General features: G+C 35.3%; 1 protein-coding gene across 4 annotated transcripts in view; it reads left to right on the top strand.

Annotated features, from left to right (window-relative positions):
• PHF14 (PHD finger protein 14) overlaps nt 1-25166 on the top strand; it is a 362909-nt gene that overhangs the window by 135631 nt on the left and 202112 nt on the right. For 3 of the 4 annotated variants that reach the window (XM_051786020.1, XM_051786018.1, XM_051786017.1), the window contains one exon: nt 23597-24412. The exons of the other annotated variant lie outside the window; for it this stretch is intronic. In XM_051786020.1, coding sequence (XP_051641980.1) covers nt 23597-23671 — 75 coding nt within the window. In that variant the 3' untranslated portion in view covers nt 23672-24412. Of the gene's footprint in view, nt 1-23596; nt 24413-25166 lie in introns of those variants that run through there. 4 annotated transcript variants of the gene reach the window in all.

The following is a 25166-nucleotide window of genomic DNA, read 5'->3' as shown; positions in this document are numbered from 1 at the left end:
CTATCTGAGTCTCCCAAAACCTCTAGATTACCTGGAATACTCATAACTATATATTCTATGCTGTAGTTATGGGCTTTATTTTATTTAGAAACTAAAAGCGTTCCTGAAAATATAGTTAGATTCAGAGAAACGTAGACTGTGATGAGGAGTGGTATGTTTGGGAAGTTGGTTCTCCATTACCCGGTCCTAGTGTGTTTTACTCTGCTAAGATTCTTGTTTAATTTGGTAGAAATCATCACAGGAAATTAGCACACACACACCTCCTGTCAATAAAAATACTTCCATGTCCTCTTATAAGGACTGCTTCGTATTATTCTTCATATACACAACAGAGGTGGAGAGTCACCTATTGCAAGACTTAGCTAGCTAAAATTATTTGAAAGATGCTTGCAGAGGACTTCTCAGGGCACCTGGAGGAGGCATTAACCTAGGTAGGTGGCTAAGACGGGGTTTGGAGATGCTCTGCAATTCAGGGGCCAGCAGGCCAAGCCCTCAGCCAGTTTACACCAGCCCAAGCCCACGCTGCTGCTGAAAGGGCAGTCTGTGTTCACAGCCTTCCTGCTGCTCCTGTTGGACCCGCAGATATGTGAGCTGGGTTGGTGAGCTGGTCTCGCAGACCAGGCATGGGTGGTGGAGGATGTACATAACTGTGGACCACGACCTCCCTTTTCAGTGTCAGCATGCAGCATGGTCCAGGACTGACAGTGAGATTGCACTGTCATTTTTGTGCTCTAGAAAAAATAAATTAAAGTAATCTTCAAATACTCATTATTGTTCCTGGCTTTAATGTATTAGCCAGTTCTTCTGTATTTATCCATTCAAAAAGAACAGTTTTTACTTATTTTACGGCTGTTTTCTCAGTTTACCCCACAAGAGTAGGCTTGTCATATCTGGGTTGTTCAGGAGATTGACTAAAATTAAGAGCTACTGCCTAATGTTGTAACTAATGAAAATCCTGCTTCTTTCTGTAAATTAGGATCCCTTACTCCTTGTACGATTTTCAGACAGGTGATCAGTTACACAAAATTTAAACTGTGATTTGGTATCAAGAACTACAAGCACTGGAATTCACAGAAAGTGAATGAGGTGGCAGTGTGCCCAGGTGGCCAAGAAGGCCAATGGCATCCTGGCTTGTAGCAGAATTAGTGTGGCCAGCAGAACCAGGGCAGGGATTGTCCCCCTGTACTGAGCAAGATGATGAGGCTGCACCTTGAGTGCTGCATTCAGTTTTGGGCCCCTCAGTACAGGAAAGACACTGAAGTGCTGGAGCATGTCCAGAGAAGGGCAACAGAGCTGGTGAAGAGTCTGGAGCACAAGTCTTATGAGAAGTGGCTGAGTGACCTGGGGTTGTTCAACCTGGAGAAAAGGAGACCTCATCACTCTCTACAACTACCTGAAAGGAGGTAGCAAGTGACAGTATCAGAAGAAATGGCCTCAAGTTGCACCAGGGGAGATTTAGATTGGATATTAGGAAAAATGTATTCAAGGAAATAGTTGTCAGACATTGGAACAGGCTGCCCAAGGAAGTGGTAGAGTCACCATCCCTGGAGATATTTAAAAGACTTGTAGATGTTGCACTTAGGGACATGGTTGGACATGGCAGCGTTAGGGCAGGTTAGACTTGATGATTTTAGAGATCTTTTCCAGCTAAAGGATTCCATAATTCTGTGATTCTGTGTTCAAATCTAGGATTCTACCCTGAGAATTCTCTCTGAAACTGGAATAAATTCAAGTAGTAGGTTCTAATTTGGGGGAGAATTACAATCAAAATTCCAAAATGAGCAGTCAGGGGAGAAAGTTACCTTAAATTTGTACAACGAAATGACAATAGAATCGTTCCCTGTAAGTTTTTCAACCCACTGATCGTACTTGACTCCAGTGTCCTTCAAATTATCAGTAGACTTTTTGTGTGTAGGCACTCACTAAGCTCTGTTAGTCCAGTATTGGTCACATGGGGTGGGTATTATGAAAATAAATGTCCAGAGTTTAGGAGGATAAAGACAGACCTATAAAAAATACCTGGTAGAGAAGTATAGAAAATTAAGTCAAAATAAAGTCATATTTCTTCTAATGTATCTCTGAATTTGGGAGGTATGATACTCAAAATGGAAGACAACATACAAAAACCATGAAGAAAGTGAATACAAGGAAAGGAGCAGAGATTTTTTTTTTAATTCATTTTGAATGCTTATTTTTACTCTTATTTTCTGACAGGCTTTATTTATATAGTCAGCTCTCGGAAAAAAATCTTAGTAAGTCGGCATTTAAAAATGGATTCATCCACAGAATATAATTTGTGTGCATGTGTGCATGCTGTGCAAAATTTTAGATGTTTGTTTCTGCAAAATATTGCTTGTTTTAACAGCCTCTTTCTAGTTTCAAGGGTGGTATTTGAAATGAGGATACAGACAAGAGTTGTAGTGTCATTCAGAGCCTGTAGAGATGATCATTAGATCACCATTGCTCTATATTGTAGCCTGATAAGCAGCAGAGTAAAAATAACCCAATTTTGAAGTCATGTTGTTACTCGAGAAAGCTTTTAGTGTCTGCAGAGGCACTCAGTAATTCAAAAAGGGGAAGCTCATTAAAACCTTACAAAAAAAATAAATCCAAACCCTGTTCCTGTAGGAAAGATGAAGTTGAAGAAACTTCCTTCTTAACCAGAAGCATGACAATCTGCAAGATCTCTCATGCCATGGAGGGAGATACATTTGATCCCTCCATCCCTCCCTCAGGATCTCATGTAGAAATACTAAACACTCAGAGAAAAATTGAAATATATTTTAATTATTTTATCAACGGTCAAAAGCTGGAAGAATTTGGAGTGTTCTTTAAAATACTACTGTTCCTAAAGTCTACTTTTTAAAAATTATTTCTACAATACTAGGTATTTCAGGCAGAATTTCTTTATCTCAAAGGTAATTCTACTTAATAATAACTTTTAATTTTGGAAACTAATATGGATAAATTTGATTTGGTCTTACCTTCATCTTGTGGTCTTCCTAGGTGTCTGCCAGTGGCCACTGAAGGTAAACAATAAAACTGGGCTAGGAAAACATTTGTTCTTACCTATTGTAGCACACTATTTCTATGTCACAAGTTAACCTGCTAAAGGCCATGTGTAGTGATGAAGCCAAGAAATAGTGTCAAAAATTAAAACTTTTCAGATGCACTATTGCGTATGTGGTGTGGTTCCAGGTTGGATTTTTTTTTAAAGCTAAGTTAGCATCTATGAATTGTGATTTATAGTTCACTGTTTAATACAAATGTAGCAGTCTGAGAAAATGGCTCTGCCACTTTTCTAGAGTATTATTACTTTAGAACTTCCTAATTTTTATTTACTGAATTAATACTAGTTTATATTCATTTAAATCAATATGCATTGAATTTAATAAGTAAGGGATCTCTATGTTACAGTCTGTGAAGATCCTATAACACAAATTGTCAAATAATTCTGTGCAATTATATATTATACTTTTTTTATGGCAGTCTTACTCAAAAGCTTGTAATTTTGGGTATTTATTTTTAGCTCCATAATTTATATCACTGATGCATTTTAATGTCGCAGTCAGGGTTCTTTGGTTAAAAGCACTGAATAAAAAAAAAAGAAAGATCATTACTTCAAAGAGCTTTCCTTTCTAGTACAAAAACAGACATTGTGCATTTAAAAAAAAAATTAAAAAATATTTTGGATTAGTTCTTTTTACTGCATTTTGGCTAGAGGTTGCACTTAATAGGATAAATCTCATTTTTTCAAGAGGAAAGACTGATAATAAGGCTGATAATATTGTTTTAAATATTTGAAAATTTCACTTTTTTTTTCCTACAGAGTTTATTATTCAGCAGGTTATAATAGCCTCTACTTCTCTGCATAATATATAAACCTAAGTTAGTAATAGAAACAAGATTAAAGACAGTGAAAAGATCACAGAATGGAACAAACAGATTCTTAGTCTTATTAATTGGTAAGCTTAAGATAGAGAGGTATTGTGCATATGAACTGAGAAATTGGAAGGTTGTTTACATTAATATTTTTCCACTGTTAAGGCTCATCATTAAGAGGCTTTATCAAATCAGACCAAGGATCTGTATCAAGCAGCTTCATCATCCATGTAGTCATGAAGTGAATGTCATCAAAAATCACTGGGCCTAAACACTTATCAGCTCACTATGGTAAAATGACTGCATTTTTATTTGCACAATAACCTCAAATCCTCATATTAAAAAGTGGCAAATTTTTTTGCCCTTTACTGTTCTAAGTGTGACACATGTAACAATTATTTATCATTCCATAATGGATCATTTGTATCAGAGTCCTGTGTCTTTTCTCTATACATAGAATAAATATTTATGTTTTCTCATTTTTCTGAACTAGAAGATACTGATAGAATAGGTTTGAAGTGTCAACTATAATTCATTGCCTGCAAAGAAAAGCTTTGTACTGATACTGTGTGAAAGGAAAAGAATATCTAAATCATTTCAGCAGCGAGCTTATAACCAAGATAATATCAGCATTTTCCTTCTTGAAAATATATATGCCATAAATTAAAGAAGGTCTTCAGTATTTTATTAAAATCCTTCTGACAAGTTTAACCCCATCTTCAACAGGAATATATGTATGAATATGAAAACCTTTTTTTAAAAAAGGGAAGGTCAATTGAAAGTTAAAACAAGCTTGCAGTAAACTTCATACTAATCCTGCAAATATTTTTGTTTAGAACACATTAGCAAACTATGGCACTTATTTAGTGTAAATTTTGTTTTATACTCATTTTATTCTTATAAAAAGCTTAAGATATATCTATCTATTTTGTACAATAGTAGTTTGGAAAAAAAACCCCAAGATTCACAAAAAATATGTATACTGAGTCTGTTTGAATGAACTTAATTTAGTTAAAATTAACCTTAGCAGTAAACGTAATAGTGGAGAGGTGCATATCATAGTATATAATTATGTTCAAATATACACGTAGCAAAGTAATTGGGTTAATAAGAATATGATTAGAATTCAAAATATGTTTGTAATGAAGCGTTTTATACACAAATACTATGATTCAGTATCTTAACACATTTTCAGCTCTGCTTCCAGCTTCTTTAACAAGAAATGCAGGAAAATGTTGGTACTATTTGTAAGGAAGTAATAGCAGAAAAGTTGTATATGATGAAATCCTGAATCTGTTTTCCAGAATTTGTAGCTTTCCCTTTATTATTGTTTCAAAGTACTTCAAAGTATCATATGCCACATTTCTCTAATCCATTCAAGGCTGAGTGGTTAAGTTTCGTGCTTTCTATGTGAATGCTCCTTCCCCAAGCCCTGAGCTGGAGAAGCAGCAGCAACAACTCCCACATTTACGGTCACTTGCTCCCTAATTCCAGCTGCAGCTTCTCAGTTTTGTGAAAGAGGTGCTCTCCAAGGCACCTCATCAGAAGAGACTTTGCTTTTTTGGAGCCAGTCTCATGCACAGAAGATCCAAAAGATCCATCACAGGCTGGAACAGCTGTTTGCAAATAAGCAGAATGAAGTCTTGTTGTTTCTGATGTATGTGAGAATTTTACTTTGAACTCCAAGTGTTTTTTTCCAGCAATAAATTTAACTTTAATCACTCATTAGTATCACATCACGCTGATGGTGAAATAAGCTGGAAGATTTAGTAAGGTCATGTATTTAACAAGAAAGCTGTGAAAATATAATTTTATGGGGTATACCCAAAGTTTTCGTTTACAGCTGCTGCCTAGGAACTTGATAATTGTTTTCTTTAAAATATCAGATATTAAAAGACAATGTGCAAATGAATCTTTCCTTTCCATGACAAAACCATAGAAGCAGTCCATTTTATAAGCAATTAGTATGTTTGGGAGGTCATTAATGTAAAACTGTGAATTTGTCCCCACTAGTGACATGAATAAGCTAAGTCATCTTATGGTATTTGCTGTTGTCAAATTGCATTAGCATCTTAGGCATGATAAGAATGTCATTAGTGTGAAGCAAAAATTAATTGCTATGATAAGGCAATAAAACTTGTTTAATACTGCATGATCAGTAGCTTGAAAGAAACTTGCAATTTCAATTTTAATTCCTTCTGTAAATATTTCTAGTTTCTACAGACTCTCAATCTTTACCTTCGTGATTATTTACAGACAGAGTAGAATTTACTCTTGGATGGGCACTCTGTAGAAACAGTGTTATGGGTGACTCCATTTGCTTGCCAGCTGTCCTTGCCAGAATGTTTTCAGCATATATATTAGGGAATTTGTTGCACTATCCCATCCTAAAATCAATGTGGAAGATAAGGGTGATGAGTTATGTTTTATTCCTTCTATTGTCCACTGAATGCATCTTGTGTAAGCAAATTTTCTAACTTTCAGGGAGATCAAACACAGGGAAGAGGAATCCAAGTCACAGACATTGAAATTAACAGTGGTTCTGTATCAAACTGCATAGAAATTAATTGATTAGCTTTGATCATGCTTTGTTCAGGTCTGAGGCATCTTTTTTTAAGATTAGGGTTTTTATGTACACTGAATTTTGGTCAGCCATCTCAAGAGGCCCCAGAATAACACAGTACTTCACCCAAACAGCTGCATACATACGAGATGAGAACCTGCTTTAACTGATAGGTTCCACTGCTTTCTGTTTCAGAATAAGAAAGATGCCATATGAGGATATGTCTGTGTCAAAGTATGGGGTCATACCTGTTGGAAATCAGGCACTTATTTAGGCCAGCACATCCAGTTGGCTTTTGGCTATAAAGACCCATGCTAACAACTTCGCATTCACAGTGCATCTTTCAAAGAATTGGCTTCTAGTATAGTGTGGAACAAGTTTGTCAGACAAAAACTGCATTAGGCTACCAATACGTATAGTTGCATATAGCAGAGGCTTTTCTCACTGGGGTAAATTCTCAGTATCTTCTGTTGCAAGAAAGTAGGGACATCAGATGAGTTGATTTCATTACAAGTCAGCTTTTTGTGCTTTGAAACAGAAGTACTGAGAAGTATTTGGTTATTTTCATTCCTTCGTAAACCACAGGAGCCTGCCTACGTTGCATGAGGTATGATGTCTTCATGGCAGATGGAGCAGGCACACTGACTGCTAGTATCTGATGCTTTTCAAACATACATCAATACTTCTGAGGCAAGCAAACTCGAGGATCATATAATCTGGTGACTTCTGAATTCCAGCAGGAGAATTCACAACTTCAGAATGTTTTCTGAGGAGCTTGCTTCACATCTTCCAGCACCGAAAAGCTTCATTAAGGAAGGCTACCACTTGTCAGAAATAAAGTCATGTTGCTCTTTTCATATTAGCATTCCAGTTAGCTGTAAGTGCATAGCTTAGAAATTTCAGCAAGTCAACCAATCTTGCATTTGAAAATGGTATTACAGTGGAAGAAGTCAGGAGGGATATACATGGGCTTTCTGAAGTGCAAGTTTCTTATACTGCATATCCTTGACTGTGCATCTCAGAGAGTGTGAGAAAAATTGTTAACTGCTGAGCATCTACTGCTTGGTTTTGAAGGGCTTGATAGATCACTGATTCATAAACGTTAATGTGGAAAGGAGGAGACTGATGCACAAGCCAAGCTATTGAAGAGATCTGTCCTTTCATTTATTTGGACAGGCATGACATTTTTTTGTTAATTGACTCTTCTCATCCTTTCCTGCCATAGGTTATGAAATCATATGCCCTGAGGAAATGAAATTCAATTATGCATTTAATATTTTTGGATTAGTAGGGCACATGCATCTGGCAGGGTGAAAACAGGATGATTTTATATATATAAGTTAGTTAGAAAATTTGTCTCACTTGATATAAATATGACCACAACCTGCTATATTCCTCAGAAAATCCACAACATTTGGGGAAAAAACTGCTATTATCGCTGTTAAAATCTGTTACATTAAGAGTATAGAAATTTGGCAGAAAATGAGCACCCTTGCTTTCCAGCTAGTCCTCAGAGATCAGAGGGGCTGGATATGACACATCTCATGGCATATGTCATGGAAATCCCTTCACCACATATCTCATGGCATATCTCATGGCTATAGGCCTCATTCCTGTGGAATCTAAATCTTTTTCAGAGTTGCGAAACATTAATGTGATGGAAGTTCTAACATATTTTAAAGTTTGGCTTATGAAAGTGATGACAAAAATATTTCACTTTTTCCAAATAGGTGGTGGTTGTCTGGTTGGAACATAGTCCCAAAACATGTTTGTAATTCTTCAGGGAGGGAGACTGGTGCCTGTTTCAGTTTTTCCACTTTAAATGTAAAATTAGGAGAAAAATTATGTTGACAATTTTAAAAAAGTCAGATCTTTCCTTTCTAGAGAAACCTACTCAGTTCCCCACCTTGAATATATCTCTAAGGGGTATGATTATAAGGGTAACCTTGTGCTTATATCAAGAGAAGATGTCTTCCTCCTTTTTGCACATTTTTTTACCTCTACTGGCCTAACTTTGTAAAATCATGTATAAACAGTATCCTTATACTTTGTGAACAAATGTAGAAATTATTAAAGAACAAATTTACCTTTCTGTGGAGAAGTGTGTAAAACTCACGAGTTTGAAAGAAACTATGGTAAGAACATGTTTGCTTCACAAATTGTAGAAAGTTTTAATTTGGGCACCATTTTCTTTCTACTTCTTCTACTCAAGACATGTTAAAACCAAACACCTTTATGAATAGATACTAGTTTGACTAGGATAAAAAGCTTTGTGAAACTGCATATTGTGATGGGAATATCTTAGTGGTATACGTTCATCATGTTTAAGTTGCCTAAAGATTGTTGGGTTTGTATTTTTTATTAAAATCCCTGGTGAATCTCACTGTGCTGACAGGAAGTCTGACATTATATTCACAAGCAATGAGCAGAAATGTTATATTGCCTTTGAGATATCAATGGACTCATAGCTTCTGCCAGGAGGACATGAGGATGCTGGTTTTCTGGCCCTTTCTTGCCAGGACATATAGACAGCAAGCTGCTCACATCCACCAGTGTCTGTCATTAGGATATTGTCCAAGCACTTCCTGGGTTAATCAGTTCAAGAAAGAAAAAATCAAAGTAGCAATGTGCATTGACTAGGAAATGATTGTTTTCTGTGGCAGTAAAGTATGAATAAGGTTTTTCTGAATGGGCTCCTGTCTGCTATGGGATGGCTGTTTAAGGTACACATGGGTGCTTTCACCTAAGAGGAGATAATACCTGCTATTGGGTGGCTTATACACTTATGGGCTGCACCATTAATACCTAGTGCTGTAATAACCTACAAATCTGAGCTATTCAAGTACAATCAATTATTGTGCCTTCCAGTATAATGCCTATTCCTCTTCTTCTTCTCAGACTTGAGTCACATCTGGATATATGAGAACTATATCCCACCATAGCTAGTGCTTCATGCTGGTTTCTATGGAGCCATTTGTGGGTTAAATGTCTCAGTTAATGAGAAGCTGACTGTGTGGGATTGGATTACCACCTGAATTAGATTTATAATACAATACATTTCCAGGCATTCTCTTTCAGTATTTTCACAACACTTCAGTCTATATTAAGGTGGAAATTGGATTAAAAGGACAAAGCGTGAAGTCATTTGCTGAAGCAAACAGAGTGTTAGTGCCAAATTTTGTGTAAAAGGATGCTGCTGAAAGGACCCTGTGTCTCTCTTCTAATCCGCAGAGAATCCCTCTGCCTCTGAGTTTAAGGACTTCATTTCCAAATACAATGCACAGGGGGTACATAAACCCCTGTTAAACAGGTCATTTTGTGCATTCATCTCTTGTTTGCTTATGGTATTAAAAATGTTGTTTTCAGCCTGGAACAATCCCATTCATGTAGAAATCACTTTGTAAATTTAAATAGTGTATTAGTGACAGCTCTGTTCAGAGCAAGTATTTTAACATGTTGGGTGATAGTAATAGCTATCTTCCTGAAATTAAAGGTTTAAATATATGAAAGAAAATTCTGCCTTTTATTTTTCTCAAAATTCATTATATGTAGAGACAATTCTCACAATATCTGAAAATGCCATGTTGCTAGGACAACTGAGTAATTGCTGTTCTTGGATGTTGAGAATATTGTGTGTGAAACTTCCACTGTCCATTGAGTAAACAGTAAAGTTTAAATTGTAAGCACTAGACAGGACATAAATGATACTTTTAAGAAGTTTAAAATCAGAAACTAAATATCTGAGAGTTTCTGCATCCAAAGATATAATTCTTGACCACAGTCTTAACAATTATCTTCACACAGTGCAAGACAGCCTAAAAATGAAAGTACATTCATGTAAAAAAAAACTGATCTAACTCCAGCTGACCACTGCGGCTTTCATAAAGAGAATATGGACTACCACTTACATTCTTTTAGGATTTGGTCTTCCTTGGAGAGCAGATGCTTCTCCTTCTGAAAAAGAGGAATAGACACATCAATTTCATTTGATCCCACTGGCTGATATACTAGCACTGACTTGATAGTTACTTCCTTACTGCGTTATATTTTAAAAATTTACTGCATTCTGTTTTCATCATTCCAAACCAGACACCTTTTTTATGCATTACTTTCTGGTTGCTCTCAAAGCATCTTTCCAATTCAATAATTTCCAGAAAGCAAGTTTATATGAAGTAAAACTGTTTTTCATGTGCTTTATAGCTTGCTGCATATCATACAATATCGTATAACATAAAATTCTTACTATCAATGATTGCTAACTTTTCCTAGAGACAAAAAATAAGCATCAGAACTTAAAAACAGACAATTTCTTACAATAACTACACTCATTTAATGTTTTCTTTGCTAGTTTCAGAAAGAATGGGTGATGTTCTGGGCTAGAAAAGTTAATGCTTTTAAAGCCTTCTGTACTTTCTGAATGTAATAATAATGACAGCACTTAGCAGTTGTATAAATCTTTTCATGCATAGAGCTCCATCCTAACACTGAAACTATTATTAGTCACATTTTACAGATAAGTTCTTTAACATAGCAGTCAGTTCAATCTCCACATCCTCCAGGCTGAATAAGTATTATAGTAGGGGCACAAGCGTCAGAGATTTTAGCTGAGAAATTCCTCAACTAATTCTCAGACCTTGCTTTACTAACGACACATGCATTAACTTTATGCTGGTTTCTGTTAGTGAATCCCCTTTAGATTAGAAACTCCATTAAGTACCACTCCTCCATTTCTTCCTCTTCTCCAGTGACATTTTCCTGAGGTTTTTTGTTATCCAGAGGTTTTCTCAGCTTTTTCTACACACCCCTGACCTCAACTCAGTTTCCCCTGCAGGACACATCTGACTGACTCAAGGCCCAGTACTGTTTCGATAAAATATCTTCAATAACTGTCTCATTTTTATGTCTGTCCTGTACAATCAGTATATTTATTTCGTAAAGAAATATGAAATATTTCTATATGAAAGAGTTTTATATACATTTTTATTATAATCACTTTTGATTAATTCTTCATTTAATAGCCATAATTGGCACAAAAATGTGATTGAGATACATGACCATTATCCTGACCCACTTAGCTTTTATGATATTTTACTTCTTGGCTTTTTCTTCTTTCATTTTTATCATAACTGATTTTAGACTCTGTATGATCAAACTCTCCAGATGTGTTTATACAGCATATGGCATGATATGAATCAGCCAGATTTGGATTATTTGTTAATATTATAGATAAATAAATATCTATGTATTACCATTTATCAATTCGAACAGCAAAATTGTGGTAGGACTAAGAGACCTTTCTATATCTAAGTCTCAAAAGGCATCATTTGTGGGAATTTTCAATGGACAGGGTGTTACACTCCAGATTTTAAGCCATAAGCTGCCCAGAGCAGTTACATTTTATTTAAGACTTTTTGAAAGCCTTTTGGTTCATTATAACCTCTAATTCACATCCAGAGAAAGAGTCATACACTCTTCTCTAAGAGAAATTATTTTAATTTAATGAGAAAAATAAAATATTTTGGCAAAAGGTTTTATGGGAGTAAAATACAATCAAGAAAAGCATTTTACTAAAACACCCAGCACAAAAACTCAGTTCACAGAGAACACCTCTTGCAAACAATCAACATACTAGCTTTAGTAAAACACAATTCATTGGTTTTAAGTTAACCACTAGAGAAGGAAAAGAGTAAAAGAAGAAAACGGATTAAAAGGGTAAAGAAAGAGAGAAGAAAGAGAAAAGGAGAGAGAAGAAAGGAAAAATGGTTACTGACAAGATTCGATGATTCACGTGGTGCAGGCAGACAGAGAAAAGAGAGAGAGAGCTCACATGGAGTCTCGTGTATTTATATAGTTCAGTTTTCCCTCCCAGGCAGGTATCCAGTTGGTTCCGACCCATGTCAATAATTCAGTGAGAGTCGAATCCACAGGGGAAGCAACAGCTAACAAAATCTTTCATTATTTGCTTTTTTGAGAACTTACCTCCTGAAAGGTTTGCTTGATTTTAAATGAATTGAAAATACTTCAGCCAAATTCAAGTAAAAAATGATTAATGCCAATAACTGTCACTGACGTTAAGGAGAGTAGTGACAGACAAAGAGAAACACCAATTAATGTAGGAAGAGTAAGATCCATGATTTGTTGTCTGCCAAAATAGACATCATTTGCTGTATTTTCTTTACAGTCATATATAGTTTATAATCATATTTAAAAATTACTTTGGCAGACTAAGTAGTAAAGTTACATTTTTCATTTCCAAATTTAAATTCTGATTTAAATGGATGTGCTATAGTCTTCTATGGTTCTTAATGTGTTGGTTGTCTAAGGTACATCCAGATGAGAGGAAGCAGCAAATGAATTGTCTCAAATACTAAGTGATATTTGCCATAGGAGAACACGAGCCTGTTTTTTCTACATAATCTTTTTTTAAATATGCTACATGTTTGGTTTGGTTTTGTGCGTATAAAGGAGACATGTCCTAAGCTTATCTTAAATCATCAGTAAACAGAAAATAATGAAATAGCTGGCAGTTACTTCTTAGAATTGTGATATCCAGTTCCTGGAACTCCTGTATATGCAGAAAGAGAAAGAATAAAAACAGGCAAATAGATTGCAACTAAGTGAAATGAATGAATACGTAAGCTTTTCCTTGATGTTTTTAGGTAATGCTGATAGTTACAAGACTAGCTGTTGTGCAAGAGCAGAGGGCAGCAACTACCAGACATCTCTGTTGGGCCATAGCTGACCCTGCATAAGGTGCTATTACACTTTTTCTAGAGGTAGTTGAGTGGCAGCACTAAGATTTCTGGAAAAGATAGCCCTCTGAAAATAGCCTCAACTTCCTCTTAAATATGCATAATTTAAACACCCTACTTGATCGAGGGGCTGTTTAAATGCAGTATTCAATTCCAGAGGAGCCTTGTTCTACAGTATATTTCATACACAGCCCCAGTAAATGGTACTGTTCAGTTCAGTAATCAGATGAGTTGAATGTAATGATGCATGTATACAAGTTTACAAGTTGTGGCTCTTAATGGTTGTGAAGAATATTATGTCTTGGTAGCACTGTGATACAATGTAATGGGAGACAAAAAGCCTTCTGAGTGAGTAGTCATCTGAGGGATGGAGTTTAGTGAGCTTCAAAAGGACTTTCAGTGAATGATATTAAGTTACTTCAGTGTTTTAAGGGAAAAGTACATAAACAACAATTTATAATGCGAGCTCTGTAATGAGCTCTTCTAGCATAAACATGCAAAACACTGATTAGTTATAGCCAAATTTCACTAGCTTTGGAAATCTTCTAAAATATAGCTTTTCAGTAATTGAATCTCATCAAAGTATTTTTTTCTCCCACTCTTCTAACAAAGTTATGCGTGATTGGTTGGAGGGTGGGCAGAGATGAGAAGCAAGCGGTTGACAAACCAAAAGATGACTTTGATGTGGTACAGTTTGAAACAGTAACTTCTAAATTTATCACAAAGAAATGCACGATGAACCTGAAAGGAGTCCTGTTTGTGGTGACTACCAGCACCAAGATGAGGTCTGTAAGTTAATTTGATTCTAAGCTTCTGAAAGGCATCTAATCTTTTCAACTAATATTTTTTTTTTTCCCAAAGTATATAAATATTGTTAGATACCAAGTTTTGGAAGGATATCAGAGTATGATTGAAAGCAGATGTTGCTTTTACAGGGCAGGTTTTTTGGAAAGTTCCTTTTGATGATATTTGGAACATGAAATGGTTACACATCACATTATTTCCAGTTGAAAGAGTTTCATCAGATTCTAACTTCAAAAAATTAGAGACACAACATCACTATCATGACAAATTACCCAAACATTCCTGAATTAAATAACATTTGGCTTTAGATCCTCACTTGGAAATGCAAAGATGAGTGGAGTTTGAAGAGAACTCAACCTACTGTAAAACCTAATACTTTTTTTTTTTTTAATTTAGAAGCTGATCAGCCTGAAACTATTAAAACCTTGCTATATTAAATTTTACAATTTTGATTCCAAATTAACTATGTGTTTATTACCAACTGATACACCCTTGGTGCTTCAAAGACAGCTGATTTGATCTATTGTATGAAACAGGACTGTTCAGGCATCATTACAGGGTCAGAACAGTAAGAGCTACCTTCCAATACAGCAATGAAAATATAAAAAACCAATTAAATAAAATTTTATATTTTTTGTAAAGTATAAAAATATAAAATCTACAAGCCCTCCTTTGCCATCAAACCAAATGAAGTCCAATGTCTAAGTCCATAGATTTCTTGTCTTGTTAGATTTCAGGTCCATAGACAAATAGATGAAGGGAACCATTCTGTGAATCATTATGCAATTCTATATTATCAGATTAAAAGTATGTTTATACGGCTTGGAAAGGAATGATTTTGGCTTCTGTGTAGGTCTTCAGTGCATGTGTTAATTCAGAGTAAATGAATTATAACAGTAGGGAAGGTGTAGGTCTTCCATGAGAGATTGTACTTGGCCTGCTAATATCAAACTATGGATCTGATCCTGGCCTAAAATGCTCTTTTTTTTTTAATAGATTTTGAAGTTTGCCTAGTTATAATTGTTGGATTCTGGGTTTAAATAGCTGTATATGTGTTTGAGGGGACCTACTGAAAGGAATTGTAGTTTTTGGCTTTTTTAAAAAAGCAAAAGTCTTTTCAATCACTGATTTCTTCATCAGTAGCACAGATTCTATTTGCTCTCACACTCTATTCTCCGTCTACTTCTGCAACTTTGTTCATTTCTGTCTGTTTTGTTGACAGATTCATGGATTGCTACTAATGATAGGAATTCAGTATTACAACAAATATAAAGTCTTTTTTTTACAGCATTTACTTATATGACATTTTGAAAAATAGGTGACTAAATAAAGGCCTTTGCTGTTTAGACTCCTATGTCATCATAGTAACTCCACTGAAAGATCTGTCTTTTACATCTTGAGCCTGAGCAGAATTTCATGACTGTACTCAGATGAAATGTTCTGATGAAATAAGAAGAAAAAAGCTTTCTCAATTCTTACCTGTCACATTATAGTAATATTTTCATGAATTCCAAAGTTAATAAATTTAAAATACTGCAGTAGACTTTTTCCAATTAAATGAGCATTTTGTTTTGTCAAAAGGAAAGAAAGAACTTTGATTATGCTTTTTACAGTAATTTAATTAAGCATTTCTTGTAAGTTCATTCCGGTATCTATCATGGCTCACTAAAGTTGAAATTCAGTATAGAATGGTAGATTAATTGCCCTTTGTCTTAGGTGAAATAAGAATCCTAAATATGCAGAGTCATGAAATTTAACTGTGTTCCTCAATTGCTTATTCAATGCTTTGGAAACCTGAATCAAGAAGAGGGCCAAAGGTTGTTAAATGTAGCGAATAACACAGATTTTGAAGTTTACTTAATGAACCGAGTGTTTATTACTATGAAATAAATGCACCATTTAAAGAATTATGGTGGATATGTAAAACATTAAAACTCTAATTAATTTTGGTCAGAAGCATGCAATGCACTCATTTTTCCTAAAACATTTTCATTAGGGTCTAGATTTTCTCTGTTATTGCGATAAATTTATTCCTTTCATATGGTAGTACTATCTTTTTCCATTAAAAATATGTCCTTCAATAATGTTTACAGTGATGTCTTTCAACTGCCTTCAACTTTGAGCAATATGTCTCGATAGCAGCTTCAGAAGCATTTTGCTATAACTCAGTTTTTCTTGCTTTTCTATTTAATGTTGTTAATCATTTTGGAAGCAGAACGTTCAGACCTTTTGATTAAAGGCTTTCTATAGCCAAACTTATTTGTGAAAACAGTTAAAGCATGAAAAAAATCTTCTACTATCATTTAGTAACTACAAAGATACATGTATAGCCTAATAATTGAGCATTTAAAAATTAAACTTTTACTTGTTGGGTTTTTTTTTAATTAAATACTACTTAGAGCTATTAATTCCTTATTGTTGGGCTGAGCACCTTTTGTTCTCATGTAACTATTGGAAGAAGAAGACATTTTATTTCTTAGTATAAAGAATATAAAAATAAGTTTTACTTCTTATAGTTTAGTAAATGTATAGTGTAAATATGGCTGGAGTATAACCACAAATATTTAATATCATCTTGATTAGAATATACATTTCTAGGCTATGGAATATTATTCTGTGGTAGTATTATGAATATATATAAAGTGGAATTTTCTGTTTTAAATTTACAATTTATAAAAATAATTAAGATATTACCACATAAATAGAAAATGCTATTGTGGTTTCCATATATGTGTTTATATATGCACGGATGTGATTATTATCATTGAGGGATAAATTTGCCTTAGAAAGGATCTTATTCAGGACACTGTCAGACTTGAAAGCTTGAAAACTGATGCAAGTGTGCACTCTGAGACCAGAGTGGAAATTAAGGAGGCCTGTCCCATATAGGCAGAGAACAGTCATGTTAAAGTTGCTTTTCATCTCTTTCTTAGTTGATATTTCACGTTTGTGATATCTAAGCATTTATAGGTGCAGTCTAATGTTCATAAGCCTGAACCTTCAAAGACTCAAATTGTTAAAGAGGAAACATTTTCCTCTACTTTCTTCAAGGAGAACCAGCTGAACTTGTAAAACAATGGTTGGGTTTCAAGCACCACCTGCCCTGAAGAGGATCCCAACTGTAGTGGCAGTCAGCCAAAGGGGCCACTCAGTGGAATGGTTGCCTCCTAAAAAGGAGAGGAACAGATGGAAGATTTGGAATCTGGCATGAAATTCCACTTCTGTACTAAGCATTAAATGAAACTTGACTGTAAGGGCTCTTGCAATGGTACATTTATCTGTATAATCAGAATTAGCAACGAGGAAATAGAAAATACAGAACACTGACAAACATTTCAAAAATACTTTCAAGTTCTTGTATCAGTGCAAGTTAAAGGAAAGAGTTTGTGATAAACATGCAGCTGCTTGTAGCTTAAGAGGAGCTTTAGAGTAAAAGTAGTTCTGCTGGTCTTGCATTGCCACCTAGAGCACAGTGCCATGTACTGCCTGGGGAAGGAAACAGTCAAACGTTGCTCTTTTCACTGGACAAATTGAGGTGGAGAGCTGCTTCCAGTTAATTCATGTCGGCTTTGCTTACATTGTAGTGGTTAGTCCCTTCAAAGCCTACAGTTTTTAATGGAACAGATCAACAGAGATTTTGTGGTAGGACTTTGGTGAGCTTTGACAGTAAGAATTACTGGAGATGCGCATTAAAAGGTACAACTGTCAGCTTGCCAGTGGTCCCAGAGGGGGCGTTTTCTTGATGGCTGCTTCAGAATACTTCATGAAACAAATGTCAAACTTGGTGACAAGGCTGTCACTATGAAAATGATCCATGTAGCAAGGGTCTCCTTTTCCTTGGAAACAAGCATCTGCCTTATCACTGCAGAGCTGCGGTGACAGAAAACTGTCATCTATCACAAGAAATTTATATTTGCTTCTAATATCCATTGGTAAAGAACTGTTCCATTTGTACTCTGTATTCTTGCACCACTCTTCATTATAAGGATTGTCAGTAAGGCATTTGAAAAAGATGGCATAGACTTTTGAAGAAGAATAACTTTTTAATATTACTGTTGGATGCTTACCTTTTGCCCATTTAACAGAGAGGCTACTTTAACCCCCAATTTTTTCCTGACACTAATTTTCCTCCAAATTTGGCCTGTGACTTTGGAAAGCTAGACTTTATGTACACAGACAAAAGCTCTCCTAGTTAATAAATTTCTTTTTTCCTGATGTATTTTTTAAGAGTATTGAAAGTATTTTTACCTACTTCCAACTGGTATTTTCCTAGCTAGATTCTGTGAGGCAGGAGATGAAATACCTTGGAGGAACACCCTCACTGGAGCTTAGTATGTTAGTCATATCACAGCTTTTTTAGGTTAAGATACTATAGAAAATAATAGTATCAGAATTAGTCTTGAGTGTTTTTGAGATTATATTTCTAAATTGTATGGTAGCATAGAGAACCCTTTAGCCATTCCTCATTATAGCAGGACATTTTTGTGTTTTGCATATTTTCTTATTATTCATATGATCCTTGACATCATCCTGTAATATATAGCTGTTTATTAAGTTTAGAATATGGGTTGCAGTTTGCAAAACACACAAGAGCAAGTCTACTTTATTAAGTATACATTTGTAATGCAGCTCTAGAAATTACAGGTGTGGTGTAACGGACAAATCTGTGAATTGGTGCATTTCCCAGCACAGTTAATTGAGGTGTGATCTGTTCTACTTGCAAAATAGTGTCAGATTTCCTGCAGAGCTAAGAATTGTCTAATTCACTGTTGTCTTCTAGATTTCATGTCATTAAGTAATGGAGTAAAAAGGAATTCTCAGACATTCTGAATGAAATTGGTTAGAGGGGCAAAAAGAGAAAGGGATATTCAAAAGCCTGCTTCTTGGCTTTTTTTCCCCTTTTTATTCCAGAATTTGTCTACGGGGGAATATTCTGGAATAATTACTCAAAATAAACTTTACATATCAGACCCATTATTCTCTGGTCAGGGCAATATTTGTAGTTGACCTTAAACATGCCTTTAAAGGGGATGAAGTTATGTGATAGTCTCTCTCAACTGTCAGCTAAAAACTTTCAGAAATAGGATCTTAAAAGTCAGATTCTTACCTTTGGTTTTGGCAGCTAAAGATATCTAAATCTCATGAACTTCAGCAAAGTTATTGAATGCTCAATACTTAAACACGTATTTAGGTGGCAGATTGTAGGGTCTTGGTTCTAAATTCTTGGCCCTGTTCTGTTGCTGTGACCCATAAATGCACAGCTACCAAGTACAGACTAAGCAGTTTGAAGGAAGCAATGCCCACAAGGCGTTTGGAGACATCCATAGAGCACCCAAAGAATCCAGTACTTTTCCAAAAGGAGGAATACCAGGGCAAAGGATGTAGGAAAACTGATGTGGAAGGTCCATTGCTCCATCAGCATCAGATGAGGATGCAGATGAGTCATCCAGTCTTCAGTGGCTTAAGGAGATCCTGAGCTGACATTTCAGTTCAGTGCTGGGTTTAACAGCACTTTGTAATGCCCTTTGTGCTTTTCCTTATCACTGTTGGTTTTGTAAATCTGGAATAATGTCAATTCCAGGCTAGTAAACTTTATTCATTTCAATATAAAAATAATCTTTGGGCTGTTAAGTGTGCTTTTTCAGTAAGAGTAATAGTACAGTTCTGAGGGATTCACTTCCCTTGGCTACTCTTACAAGTCAACATTTCTGTACTGAGGCATCTTTTAGGTGAGTGTATTCACTGTATAATATTTGAGTCTGTGGTTGCCTGTAGTCAGAAAAGATACTGAGACAAGTTTGATTTTTGGTATCTGACGGCAAGAACTACTTTGAAAGTTTGATTTGTGACATCTACTAGCAAAAACTACTTTAATTTTAGGATTTTTAGAATGCAGGCATTAGATGTTAGAGTCATAGACATCTGGAAGCAAAATAAATGACAATGTAAAATAGAGATGTGAGGTATTAATAGAAATAATGTGAACTGAATTTCTGTCAACAGAAACCAGAATTCAGTATTTCATCTTCTGTGCAGCCACTGGTAATAGAAACTTTGCACACTGACATCATGGATGGTTTTTTACAGATAACATGAAAATAAAGAGGTTTTCCTTTGCTATCCATCAGAATTAAAAGCATTATAATGATAATGATAGGTGTTAATTACTAAAACAAATATATTAAATATATTTAATCTGCAGTCTGTTTGGCATAATTTCTGTATAATTAGACTATGTAGACTATGTAGCTGAAAATTCAAACATTATTAATGACATCGGAAACTCCAACTATTTCAGTAATCTGTGTGCAGTCATTGGGCTGCTTCTTGGACTACTAAAAAAAAAAAAAAAGATAAAGCATTTCATAGAAATTTGGCATTGTCAGCAAACTGAAAGAATAGTGAGTCTTTACATCTTGTGGTATGGTTAATATGTGCTCTAAATTGCCAGTTCAGATCTTTCCCAAGCATACTGGCAGTGATATTTTACTTCTTATAATTTGTAGGAGTTCATGTCCCAAATTTTTGTGACAATTTTCCATCATTAGTAAGTTTGCCGTTCTAAGGCCTCCTGCTGTCACTTGTTTTCTGGCACAAAGTTGCATAAGTGCCAAAACTGGTGGTTCATGCTTGCCAGTATCCTCTGAAAATCCTTTCTGCCATCTTGACTGTTGTTCATGTGGCTGTGCACAGGTCTGGGAACTGATCTGGCTTAAGGTGTATCTGACAAAGTTTTCTCACTGTGATAATTCATACGATGAGAAGGATCAAACACCATTACTCTGCTCTTTGCACAGCAGTCACTTCTGCTCAGAGATACCACACTTGGATTGCTGTTTCAAAATGAGATGTGAGTTTCTGTTCTTGGAAAACAGAGATGAAGTAAAAGCACCTGTAAAAGTTAGGATGTCATATGTGGAGCATGGTTTTTAGTACATTGCTGGTCAGAAAGTTTTTGTGCATAAAAATACAAAAATTACAAAGTATCAGTCAAACATCTGGATGACTTGTGTGTGGAAATCTGCCCACATAAATCAAATTTATGCCCTACCGGTAGATTTTACCTGTTTGAATATGTTTTACTTAGTTTAAGCAACAGGAGACCAACAAAGGAAAGAGTATTAGTTCTGCAAAATATACCAAAGCAGATGCTTCCATTTTGAGTATTCACACCGAGCAACTCCTGGAGTTGCCATCACCACTCAGCCATCATTTCTGCATCTCAGATAAGCTGATCACTGCAGCTGCTGCTGTAACCTGGGAAATCTGCCAGAGCACAAGCATGACCTTTTGAGCACAGAATTAAAACATTTCAAGTCTACACAAAGCCAGAAGATTCTGTTAAAAAAAACCCTCTTTCACTAGATGAAACCTTTTGTTGTCCTCAAAAAATAGTCTCAGGAAGCTGATGTATTGAACCTAATGTGCCTCTTGTGGCCCTCAGTGGAGGTAGGACTCTGTTGTCTTTGAAATTTCTGCATGCTCTGTATGTTAGGAGAGGAAGCCCTAAGCATTATGTCAAGTGTTCTGGGAAAAAAAAATGATAGTATAGGGTTTATATTCCCTGTATGAGGGAGCACAAGTCAGGACATTGGAATAATATCAGGTTGTGTTCTAGGGATGTGGGTTAGTTGGCATTGAGGTCAGTTGGGATACAACTTCTGTAGGAACCTTCAGAAACATGCAGATTTGCTGTTTTTTATTAAGAAGTTCTTCGTTAAATAACCCGCTGTTTTTCTATAGCAGCCAGAAGTTCCTGTGGGTGTTTTTTTTATTCCATTTATTCTTTTGTCACCTGTAAGCAGTACGTCTAAGCTTAGTTACACCTCACTCCTTTGTAGTTTCCCATTCTACCCTGCTTGTGTTTTCTTTGGAAGTTTGACATCTGTATATGGACTATACATTGCACTCTCTTGAATATATTCTACACTTCTGATTTCAGTGAATCAGCAGTCTTTGGTTTCACACACAAGCACAGACTTGTTTCTCACCTAAACCAAAAGAGCCACAGGGCTCTCTACATGTTTTAAAGGTAATTGGAGAGATGACAGTCCAGAAAGATAAGAAAAAATGCTTTTAGCCTTTAGTGGTCAGTCACGTAAATATTTCTCACTGCCTGGCCTGTCCCCAGAAGTCAGAGGGTTTAAAGGCAGAATGGCTTAGAGTGTCTGCTTCTTTAATAGAACAACTAGCTTTTCCATTTTATTTTAGTTCTGTGTAACATATTACAAGACCACTTTTTTTAAATGAGATCTTCCATATTTTGTGCTGCCTATGTGAGATTCCTATATGTTTTCTACTTCTAAAATTTTATTATAGTGCTGCCCATGTGATCTTCCAATATGTTTTCTGCCTCTAAAACTTTATTATAGTCATTCCTACAAAGCATGCTTTAATGGTGAAAAAAGGACTAGGATGTAAAAAGATAAAATTATTTTCCTACAAGAATGAAGATGCTGTTTTAAATCGGGATACTACACCCTGGGTTCCTGGGTCCCACCTAATGTCCCTGGTGTTTCCTATCTCTCAGCTGTCGACTTGGAATGAGTGGTGATATGGCAACCAGGATGCTTCTTCATTCCCAAATGTCAGTTCATTTCTTGTGTATTGAAACATGGAAGATTCTCTGTAAATTGAATTAAAATGCAGGCAGGAAAACCGGACGTACTTTGAAATTGTGATAAGGACTCTTCCTGATGCAGTAGGTTGCAAGTTGCCTTATAAAACAGTTTTCTCAGTCTTCCATAATTTATACTTTGGAGGTCATGATTTTGTACTGGACACAAAATAGTATCCATTCCTATGGAAACGGGCATTATGATGTCACTTCATTTTTTCAGTGAGATCCAGAGCAACCTGTAGTGAGTTATGAGCCCTACTCTTGGAGCTGAAGCTGTAGAATATTGTAAGCCTGCTGCTGCCTGACATGCTCATGTTTCCTATTTTAGACCTGACTGATCTTCAGATAACATATGGTGGTACAAGTAATTGGAAAATTGGCAGACCTGTCAAGAAAATATGCTAGATGGGACAAAAATACGATGTTGCAGCACATAAAGTGTCTCTGAAGTTAAATTTATTGTCTTTTATCAAATGGTGAAGTAAACGTATCTCAAAAAAAGTATCTCAAAAAAATGAAACATTTTTCAATGGCAGATGCTTTTCAGAAGTAATTTTTAGTACAATGATGAAAGTTCTTGCATTCAAAAGTAATTTAGTGGAAACCTCTGGTCAAGAACAAAGGAAAGGTGTATAATACTGTCTACTGCAGACATTTGAAAATCTTGTCATCTCTGTGTGGTTTAGTAATTTCTTTATGTAACCATCCAGTAAATTGGTCAGTAAAATATTTACTCATTAAATTATTCTTCTGCTATAAATAGGTGATTAGACTTGTTTAAACTTATCATTTTTATTTTAATTCTTGAGCAAAATTAAGCACTTGAATAAATGACATTTTTTGCTCATTTGTATGCTTGTTGGTCAGACAAAAGATGGCAAAAGTCTTTACAGAATTCTATACATCTGCGTAAGTAGAAAAGGTGTACTTCTTCAATAAGTTGATTAATGTTCATGTTTTCATTTTCTTTTACAGGAAGATGAAAATGAAGCTGAAGCAGAAAATCCATCTCAGGAGCTGAATTTGGAGCAGAAAAAGTCAAAAAAATAGGAGATTGCTGTCTTGTTTGAAATATTTGCAAGTTGTGTAACAGTGATTATAGTTTCTCATTGTAAAATTAACAAAAAAAGTTCTCAATAAAGTCATTGAAAATTAAATTCATGGTTCACTGGGGAATTAATTAAGTAGCTCCTGGTGATATTTTTGATTGCATTAAAAGCTGAATTATCAGAACTGAGTACCATACCAATAAAATTCTGAAAGCTTTTTGAACACGTTATGGAAAGCTGATGGGTTATTCATCACTAATAGCATTTACTCAGAAAAAAGCGCAATTTTATATTTTAGTCTACAAAGAAATGTTATCCTTAAAGGATAGTTATAACTCAGGCATATTTTGGTACTTCTGAGCAAGAGTTTTTAAAAATTAGATAAATATGTTCTACTAAATGAGTTCTGAAATTTCTTACGATCAGTGATTAAAATAAATGTTTCTGAGGACTAGGTGGAGGCAAGGATTTTTTTATATGTATAGTATGTTTTCAGAAATAATGAGTTTTACATTTGTATCATGGGATTTTTAGTTGGTTTCTTGTTGCGTTATAATTTTCTTTATGTAAACCTTCCATCTTTACGTGATCATTGTCTTTTAATGAATATCAAGCTATCATCTTGATTAGGCCATCCTACCCAGGTCTAATTCCTTCATGCTAATCTTTCCATTCCAACAAAATTAAATAACTTGTCACTGTGTCATTAGATTTTCAAGTGAGTAATAAATATCTAAAATAACTTTTCTTCCTATAGTCCTAATTTTGTTTTGCAATTTACTTCTGCTTTTTAGCCTGTGCAGGTCAGTTAATGGGAAGGTTAGTACAAGAAAATCAGAGGTAGATTTATAGCCCAATAGTTTCACAGATTGCAATAAAGAAACAAAAAAATCTCACTGATTGTTTTAGGATTAAGACAACACTCACCGGTGTCCCATGAGTGAAGTTTATCTTGCTCCAGAAAAAATTAATTGTATTTAATTGAAAAATTTAACCTCTTTTCCCACTCTTCTATATTTTTACTGTTATTCTGTGTACTGAGTGTTAGATTGTAAATAATATTCACCCTGAATTTTATCCTGTTTGTGTAAATTATAGTTTCAGATATTTTAAAAACAACATGCCTGTGCTTAAGCAATATCGTTTATAAATTCTTTTCTGGTTCATGAGGTTCGAATGTGTGTAGTTCGTGGACAAATTTCAATCACAATTACTCTACAGGAGTTTAATAACATTAGATCTCATTTTAACGAATGCAGCTATCATGTAAATTAGCATATAAAATAAATTCAGCATTGGTCCATTTGGTGCAGATCAGCTACTGTAACCATCTCAGAAAGGAGGGGGAATATGATTTTTGTCTTCACTGCAGTGGAAGAGACAGATTTAGGAAAGATGGAAACTGAGTTTTACCCTGAAGGACCTTAGGGACTATTCTCTGCGCAGCAGTGTGAAGGATCACAGGGTAGATGAGAACAAAGGGAATGCTTTTGTTT

This window comes from Manacus candei, unplaced genomic scaffold (genome assembly GCF_025592945.1).
Source record: "Manacus candei isolate 608988 ecotype Guabito, Panama unplaced genomic scaffold, ASM2559294v1 h1tg000021l, whole genome shotgun sequence".
Lineage (NCBI taxonomy): Eukaryota > Metazoa > Chordata > Aves > Passeriformes > Pipridae > Manacus > Manacus candei.
Note: the sequence above shows the minus strand (reverse complement) of the source record. Positions and strands in the feature narration are given on the sequence as shown.